The sequence below is a fragment of the Belonocnema kinseyi genome, chromosome 7, assembly GCF_010883055.1.
Source record: "Belonocnema kinseyi isolate 2016_QV_RU_SX_M_011 chromosome 7, B_treatae_v1, whole genome shotgun sequence".
Lineage (NCBI taxonomy): Eukaryota > Metazoa > Arthropoda > Insecta > Hymenoptera > Cynipidae > Belonocnema > Belonocnema kinseyi.
In genome coordinates, this window is record NC_046663.1 from 103518456 (window position 1) to 103527960 (window position 9505).

Consider the following 9505-nt stretch of genomic DNA (forward strand, 5'->3'; position numbering starts at 1 on the left):
TTTTTTAACTGCCTCTTTTTAACATGAATTAATTTCAACTTATTCGCGAACTATTTCAAATAAGTTGAATTCATCTTAAATTCACTAGTGTGAATTTTATCTATCTTGGATTAATTCACATGAGTACATACTGGAAACTGAGTTGAGTGATTTTTCTAAGGATTTTGTTGGATTTACTTTAAATTTCGGTCAATTGACTTCATTTAACTACAATGTCTATCGAGTTATGTTGAGTTCGATTTAAATTTATTTCATTTATTTTTTGTATTAATTGTATTTGTCCAGCATCCCCGATGTAAATGCGACTTCGTAGGCTTGTCTCGAGACGAGGAAGTTTTCGATTCCTCAATTGATGACGTCATGGTGGTCACAGTGAGTTTACTTTTCCTACTAGTACGAAAAGTACTACGAAGTGAGTAATGGTTCTAGTACTAATAGTGCTAAAGGTAAACTTACTTCGACGTCATCAGGTGAAGAATCGAAAATTTCGTCGTATCTCTACGACCTCTTCAGCCGAAAAACTTCTTCAGTCGCAAACTTCACACTAATCTGCAATCGCCTAATTCTCTCACTCGATGCACAATATACTATAATTTGCGTTCATATGTATGAGATTCAATATACACCACCAGAATTCAGTTCAAGTTACGAGAATTTCAGTTATATAACTTTTTCTTCAATTAAACGGCTTAACAATCGCAGTTGGATTCAAAAGGAATTTTACTTAATTCGAGTCCAATTTTGTTTCAGCTTTTTATATTTGTCCTCTATTGAATTGATCATATCAATCAAATAAAAAATGTACTTAAATCAGAAGAAAAGGCCAAAAAGAATATCTGAAAAAGAGGGAAAAAATGAAATGAAGGATTTTTGTTCCTAAAAAAATGTCCTGGTTTCTTAAATGATATCATTTATTTCTCTCTTATAACATTAAAGGACGACGGATCACAGGAGTGGTTGCATTAAGGAAGCAATCAAACAGCTCGCGAAACAGTTCAATAATTGCGTGTATTGACTGCAGAACTAAGTACACTGAATACGGAATCGGTTTCCAAGATATTTAATAATTATAGACATAACTAGATCGTGGATGATGTTTCTACATCATTAATTCGCAATTACTCTCACTCGCCTTGCACATACTGTTTCGCATATATACCTAGATAACATCAAAATAAATCTATATTCTTGTAATAGCAAGATTCTTCCTTCGAACCTATTTACATATGAGAGACTTAGAATACTAGAGCTCTCCCTTTCACACTTTGTTTACTCGCAGTCATTTCATTCACTCGCAGACTTGCACTTTTTTCATCGCCTCTCCTTGTAATTTACATACATACATATACAAATAGGATTTTGCGCGTATTTTTCACGCACTACGACCTTTAACAGAGTTTATCAATCGTCTTTCGTAAACTTTCTCTAGCGCGAGTCGACTCAAACTTAATGAGGTAATTGCCACAAACCGATTACTCAAACTCCAATTTCTAATCAATTCTTGACTTGAATTTTTCGAGATTTGGCTTAAAGCTCATTTGTTGAATGATTCATGTTTTGTTTTAAGGTTGAGTTGACTCTGAAGAACTATGTATCTCGAACAAAAAAGGTGAAAAAAACTCGCAGAATAATATAGTAGGCTTTCGCTTATTTAACATTGTTTAGCTTCAACAATCTCAAATGCAGAAAGAAACGTAGAGGACACGTTAAGAAACGAAGTTTGAATAGGTTTAAGTTTATATTACAAGATTTCAGGGTTCCTGCTTCTTTGAACGAAAAATTTGAAATATTAATCCAATGATGAACCCACTTTGGTATATAGGCTTTCTTAAATAAGGTAGGCTTGTTACATCCATTTGGAATTTGAATCAGAGTTCTCAGTTGGGAATACAATCTGAAGAAGAATATTCCCCAGTTGTAAATTCCCGATAATTTTCTAACTCTAATTTAAGCCATACTTTTTCTAAGTGAATCACGAAAGCTTGACTTGCAACTTGACATCAAGAGAGCAAATGCAACTTCCATTCTTTGGTTTAACCTCGCTTCTCTGGATCTTATATAAGCCGAAGCATAAAGAATCAACAGTCGACAACAACAAGACCGGAACTAACCCCTTGTACTCTGGGAATATCAATTAGGCTCTGATGCAGTTTTTTTAACAGTAGCAAACATTTCGTTAATCCTGTCAACCTACGTGAGGATGATCTTGTAATGAAATTATACACACAAGATTGTGTTGGATTAGCTAAGGTGATTCATCCATCAAACAATGACAAGTGTTACCTAACAGATAAAATAATGAGGCAGGTTAAACCGTTCTAAATTCCGCACTGTAGTAAAATCTACTCCGGTACAATCTGACTCAACTCTAATGTAATATCTGCTATTGTTCCTTGGCTATACATCGAAGTTTACACGCAAGTTTACATCTCCGTCTAAAATCAGTTACTTAACGCGCCCCCATTTCTATAAAAATCCTACAATATCCCCCAAAATCCACGAAAATACCACCATAATCCTGATTTTCTCAATAGAGACACACGCCAGTTGAACCTTTGTACAAATCCACCCTTACCAAGGCCTCCACATGCCTTCTTCATCTTTGACAGGCTGTTGGCCAACTATAGGCGGAGAATGTATTCTTTCACCTTCACTGCCGGCATGACTAGATGGCCTGTCTTCACGAATAATCGTGTTCTCCATTGGAGAACGTATCTGGTGTTCTGCACCCAAATTTCTTGCAGCTTTGATTTTCTTCGAAGTCGTCGTAAAATCAAGAGGCTGCTCTGGTTGGTCCATCCTGGGACTCTTGCTAGGTTTCGATCCATCAGACCAGTCCTGAGGATCATCGTGCGGCCTCTTGTTAAGTTTATCTGTCGTTTTAAGAAGAGACATGTTCGTAGCTGCCCAAATTGCTGTTGGAGGGTTAGGACCAATGCTAATGCCATTCGCTGCAGCTGCAGCTGCAAGTTGAACGTAGTGACTAGGAAGGAGGAAGACGACTTGGCCATCAGGTAGCCTTGAAGGAATCACCTGGACTACCGATAGCATGTTGGGATTCTGTTGTGATGTGGAAGCCTGATCTGCAGGTAGACCAGAAGCATGGTGAGGATCCATACTTGCTGGATTAACTTGGCTAAAGGCTGACGTAGGTCTACTACTGTTGTTATTCTCGTCCCCAGCGGTTGTACTGCTGTCCGGTCTGGCGGCTTCCATTTCAGGGATTTCCGTTTTTATCAGGGCGGGATTCAAGGATCTACTGCAGTGAGGAGTCGGTGGAACGTGGTGATCCAGTGGACTTGGGCTGGTCACGCCTGTCACTCGGTCCGTTACGCTACCAGGACTACTGCCAAGGCCGCTATCCGGTCTTGAACCTAAATCAAGGTCCAGTTCCGAAACGCAACTGTCCAGGTGACGAAGTAGCCTCTGCTTCGCCGACGGATCCATCGGAGTTGTGTTTCCGGTGATGATGTCAGGGGCATCGAGGTATCGGCTGACCTGCAACAAAAAAAGGATAGATGGTTAGGCAATGTTGTTATTACTAATTTTGATTGTTTCAGTTTATAAAAATAGGGTTTCCACCCACTCGCGAAATTTGTTTCAATGTCCAAAAAAATACAGCACTCTGAACTTGAGTCAAATTCGTCAGTTTTTGCCCATAAATACAGGACATCGTAGATTTCCATACGATTAATACGAATATTTTAATAATCCAAAACTCAACATTTTTAAATTCACAAAATGGCGACACCGCGAATAGTTCCAAAAATGATACCTTCTACAGTTATTATAAAAAGGTGACTGAAAATATAGAAAAATTCCAATTATATATTCTAAAGCCAATTCAAGATCTCAACATTTGTGAAAACAAAATGTTTGGTTTCGGAAATGATATAAGATATCGAACATTCAGAAATGACGCGAAGTCAAAAACTAAAAAAATATCTCATTTCTACAGTTTTAAATCAAATGTTTTTCAAACTTATCAGAATAAAAAAATTGGCATCAGAATTTACATGATATTTTAAATAATCCAACACTTAGTAAAATTCGAAAACAGAGGATTTATCATAAAAATCCAATAAATAAATTTAAAAAATTAAATTCTTATCTTTTTATATGCGAGTAGATCAGATAAACTGCCGGCATTTTGGATTTTTTTCAAAATTTTTTAAAACTTTAAGGTCCTTGAGCTATGGGTAAATATTGACCAACTTGGCTCAAAATCTGGAGTATTCTATTTCTGCGAATGAAGTAAAGCAATTTTAAGAGAAGAAAGAAAATAAGGACCATCCTACTGGAGATGTCGAAAAATGCAAATGACAAGTTCCTACCTCACAAAATACACATTACAAGCTTGTATTCCAGAAAGAGCAAATTGAAAGGTATCTCGGATGGCCAAATACTCGAGTTAAAAAATTTCAATATGAATTTTCCGAGATAGAACTTTGTCATTTGGACAGGTATAATTTAGGATCCGGATAAAATAAATACAGATGCATATTTTTTAATATTCGGTCGTCCGCATAGGATCATTCGGGTCTAGATGTTGAAATTCTATATTATCTTGTAATCCTTATAACTAAATACAGTATTCCGCTTTTGCGAAAATACGAGCGGGTGTTTAAGCCAGTATAATTTCAGAAAGAGCTGGAATAACGGTGCCAGCAATGATAGCTGAAGTTTCACGGATGCGGTTGGTGACGACGGATAAGTGTAGGCTTCGCAGGCAGCAATCTAATCAACGAACGTGTTGTGCTCTCGGTCAAAATTTATCCCGCTTGCGTTGTGTCATCGTAGTGATATGCCGTATGGCCTAGTGCGCGCACTGCGAGCGTTTATGGGTTGCTAGTTCAAAATAAAGCAATACCGCTTTCAGCGTTGCGACGTTATGCATGGCCGGTGCGCACGTTATGTGGTTATGTCCATGAACCACCACGAGCGTGTGTGTAAATCGAATGAGTGTGCGAGTCTCCCTGGCAAACGATGTCTCACTTTGCAGGCATTCGAATGAATGCTTTGTGAATCTACAGACGGACATTTGGAACACACAACCTCGATCTGCTCATGGAATGATTGGGCTATAAGTTTCTCCCAAAAAATGCTAATTGTGATATTTCTGTGTCTGAAACTGCTAGTCGACTGTCGGCCATGGGTGTAATCACGGAAGTGTTTTCTGCAGTATTCCTTTCCCTTGGCCAAAAGTCCAGGCAAATCATGGGACCAGAGAGTGGCAATTCTAAGTCCTTTACGTTGAGAGTTCTTACATGATCTCGGATATGCTTGCGGTAATGTTTGTAAAAGTAATGGGTGAGAATTCCGAGTGTTGGTGGGTTGCACTAGAACCTTGATGCCTTAAGGACCACACGAGGATAGGTTGCCTACACTCGTTGGCGTATAAATATCAGAGTAGATCGTGTTGCCAGCACCGCAGCGGCCCCTCGGAACGTTCCTGGATTCCTTTTATTTCGTTTTTCGATTTATGGCCTCGCCGCCGGCGTAGTCGCGGCCGCCACTGCCGCCGCACCGCACTGCTGCGCTATCCAATCGCGAGACCGAGCCGCCGTGGCCTCCTCTTAGTCGTAATTTCGCGATAACCGACGGCCTCCACCCACAGACACACGCACTCACACCTACGTCCTCAGAGGCGAGAATTTCTTTCGTCTTGCACGCTTGTTGGCCTGCGGGGAAAAATATTGCGCTTTTGCGAAACAGTCGACCTTTCCCCTGCACGACTACGCTTGAAAACCACGCGCGTTTAGTCACGTGGTAGTCGTTCCGTTCGTAGACCTCTTTTTGTCCTCTTCTTTCACGCGAAAGAATTATTACTCTCTCCGAAAGCGTCGCTGACAAGGTTGTTCCAAAAGAAGAGAGAAAAAGAAAAACGAAAGGGAGAATGCAGATTCTCTTGAGTGTGAAGTCAATTTATATAGAAATCTTTTTTCGTAGGTGGAATTCCTGTTTAGTATCAGCAAATTAGACAAGAATTTTTCTTGAGACTAGCTTTAGTATTTTTGCTACTTTATTGAATTGAGATTCTTTATCCGATAAGGATTTGCTTTTAATTTTGGATTATCAAAATTATAATTTGATTCTGATCATTGACATTTATAACCTAAGTATAGGATTATTATTGGGTGATGATGAAAGTGTGGTGATTGGAGGGAGAGGCTTCTTCATCATCAAATTTATCAGCTGGAGTTTTGATAACCATGTCTGGTTTCGAGTATGAGTTGTGAATCAAAACATTATGCTTCAGATGGAGAACTGCTCAATTTAAGGGAATCTTAAGGAATTTCATGTAATTTGAGAGATTTCATTCATTAGAAGATTTTGAACAAAAGTTTGTCTTTTTTTCATCCAAACTGATTTCGAGGAGTTTTATATAGGATTCTCCTGCATTCAAAGAAATTTGTCTGAACTTCGTAAGACTTCATGGGATTTTATAAATGTCCGGTTATATTTCATACAGAGCTTAACGAAATTTTACATTAAATAATTACATTTATCGAAATTTCTTTTGAATTAGAAGAAATTACTTAAAGTTTCCTAGGATAGTATGGAATTTCATAAAATTGCAAGAGATAATTTCACCAAAACATGGTGTTTCATCAAACATCAAAATATTTCAAGGAATGTTAGGAACTTAAAAGAATTTAATTGCAATTTACTAAATTAAACAAATGTTTCCCTAATTATATGCAGAACGATATACTCTAGAATTTTACAAAAGTTCTGAAAATTTTGTTTAATTCCAAGGAATAAATTCAGAAAAATTTAGATAAATTAAAAAAATTAGTGAGTTTCACTGAATTTCATAAAATTTCATAGAACTGAAATAGATTTCTGCAAAACTGAAATATCTTACTGAAATTGCATTTAAATTTGTAGAATATTACAAAATTAAGAGATGCCAATGGATTTCATGTAATATAAGGATTCGTATGGAATAAAAAAAATTACAGGTATTTCCAAAGCTACTAGAAATAACAGCAGATTACACAAGATTATCAAAAGTATCCAGGGATTTTACTGAATTTGAGAAGATTAAAGAGGTTTGAGAGGTTTCTGAAGTTAATATGAATTACTCACAGGAATTCATATTGTTCCATGGCATTTTAAAAGATTTCTAGAAAATTCAGAAGAATGCTCGAATTTTCAATACAAAAGACACGCTTGGAACGTTGGATTTTTTGAAATAGAAAAAACCCAATATGACAAGCATCTTCAAATCTGCATGAAAAATTCGTACAAATCACTGCACACCTCTAATTATAACAAATTACATACCCCGAATATCATTCTGTTCGACGTTAAGTCAACATTTAACAGTGATGCTCGTTGCTAAAACTAAATCTAGGAAATTCGAGCTTTCATTCTTATTCATAATGTTTATTATATCTGATCACAACTTTGAATTAGAGTGAATTTTACATTTGTATTATTGAAAATTTCAGATGTATGCTTCTGATTATTGTCACATTAAAGCTTTAAATTGTTAAAGGTTGTTGATCACAAAACATGGTAATTGGAGATAGATACCTTTTCATCATCACTCTTATCAGTCGGTGCTTCGATAACCATTAAGCATGCGTGCTTTGCAGTAGGCGTCGTCGAGACCGAGGTATTTTATCGTACAACGCAAAAATGTGACTTTCTGAAAAAAACCTCTATCTCTACTTCTACGCAATGTTCAATGGAAAATCTTTAACAGATCTTAGCTTCTCCAATCTGTAGATATCAAAGTCAAAATTAGTTCCATCCCAAGTATTTAAACGAGGCGGTCAAAATAAAAAAATGTCTTAAGTTATGATGGGCCATCCAGTATAGCGACTATTTGAGCTACTCATTAGATAAATTTTGTCAACACGCCTTGGTACGTGCGAGGTGTCTGCTTTTGACGAGTTCATCTCGTTTTGTCGCTTTAATTATTTTAATGGTCAGAATAAAGCAAAGTCAAGAGAATTTGCAATCAAAATCGTGGTAGCTGGAACTCTGGAAGAAAAATCCGACACCAGGTTTTCGTTCCAAGTTTTTCCACCTTTCTTCTCTGGTGATCACTTCGCACGCGTAATATGAGCCATAGTCTTGCTAACTTCTCGAATTACGTTCCTCGTGGAGCGTTGGAATTCAATTTTCGACTCCCTCCGTTACGCTGCTATATTAATTAACAAGCTGTTCCGCCTGGGACGATGTGGCGCCTAGGGTGTCCGGATTAATGAGACAACTCACCAATTCCATCATCTTCAGTTAATCTTCGTCCTTTGACTTCCCTCCAATGTTACATCCAGATACATTTATTACTATAGTCTCTCTAGGATTAATTGTTAATTCTAAAGGAGTTTTGGCTAACCTCTCCTACTCTACACATTTACCGTTTATTATATACTGTATCATATGCGAAACTAAAAATTGGTCGTAAACAATTTTAACAAAGAAATAGATTCTCACCTCTCTCGAGCAATCCTGGTAGCCAGCCTTGTACCTGGAGAGTCCAGGTTGAGCTAAAGACCTCTGTCTCTGGAGATGTCGTACAGTTAGTTCCAGGATGTCAGCCTTTTCGAGTTTGCTGTGTTTGGTGTTCTCTAGGCGGGCGCTGTCAAGGATCAAAGCCTTAAGCGCCGCCAGAGACTGGTTGATCCTCGCTCGTCGTCGCTTTTCCATTAGTGGTTTGTTAGCCTGCGAACAGAAATTAGAAAGAATATGAAACAGGGTATTTGATTGATATAAAAAAAAAAAACGATCAGATGTATTTAAAGTGCTTATGTTTCTATAGGCTATTTTAGAATAAAGTATCCTAAACCCGTGGAATATAGAGGACATTCAGTTTTCCTTTCTCCAGCTATATCTGCCGGCAAATCCTCTTATAAATCCGCGAGGCGACTATACTAACACGTGCCTTTTTCAAGTGGCAATATAGCGCCTACGGATAAAATCTACGATAGTCTCCGCTCGATATACATTATCATTTTCGACATATGTCGTTCAATTTTTCAGATATGGGAGCTTAGAAACTAAGAAAAAAAAAGTCAAATTGCTGATACCGAAATAGAACTAAACTACTAAATAGTTAAAAAAATTAAATGGGATTTTTTTGGTACTTTATTTCTAAGAAAGATTTTAACATCTTTTTAAAACATTTCTCCATAATAATTTGCATTAATTAAAAATTTAAATAGAATTGAACTTTTCATGTAACTAGTCGCTCAAAAAGTATTGCACTGCTAAATATAAAATATTTAACATTTTTTGATAGTTTAGTTCTAATTCGATAGTACCTTTTAGGGTTTATAGCAACCTTGCAGCAATTTTTGCAGCCACCTTGAATAGCTTAAATATCTCTTGCAGCAACATTGCATGGCATGGACGTTTAACGCAATTTGGACTTTTAACGCATTTTATATAATAATGGAATGGAAGCTTCTAATGTGTCCCCTAAGGGTTTACATTTTTCTTACACCTTCTCTATTCCTTTACACACCCTCCACACACTTACTTGGTGGTG

At 37.2% G+C, this 9505-nt stretch overlaps 1 protein-coding gene across 1 annotated transcript in view; it reads right to left on the reverse strand.

Annotated features, from left to right (window-relative positions):
- Positions 1–890: 890 nt before the first annotated feature.
- LOC117176766 (transcription factor HES-1) overlaps positions 891–9505 on the reverse strand; it is a 15643-nt gene continuing 7028 nt past the window's right edge. Inside the window, exons 2-3 of the mRNA XM_033367053.1 lie at positions 8452–8679; positions 891–3498 (exon numbers count right to left, since the gene is read on the reverse strand). Coding sequence (XP_033222944.1) covers positions 2572–3498; positions 8452–8679 — 1155 coding nt within the window. The 3' untranslated portion in view covers positions 891–2571. The remainder of the gene's footprint in view (positions 3499–8451; positions 8680–9505) is intronic.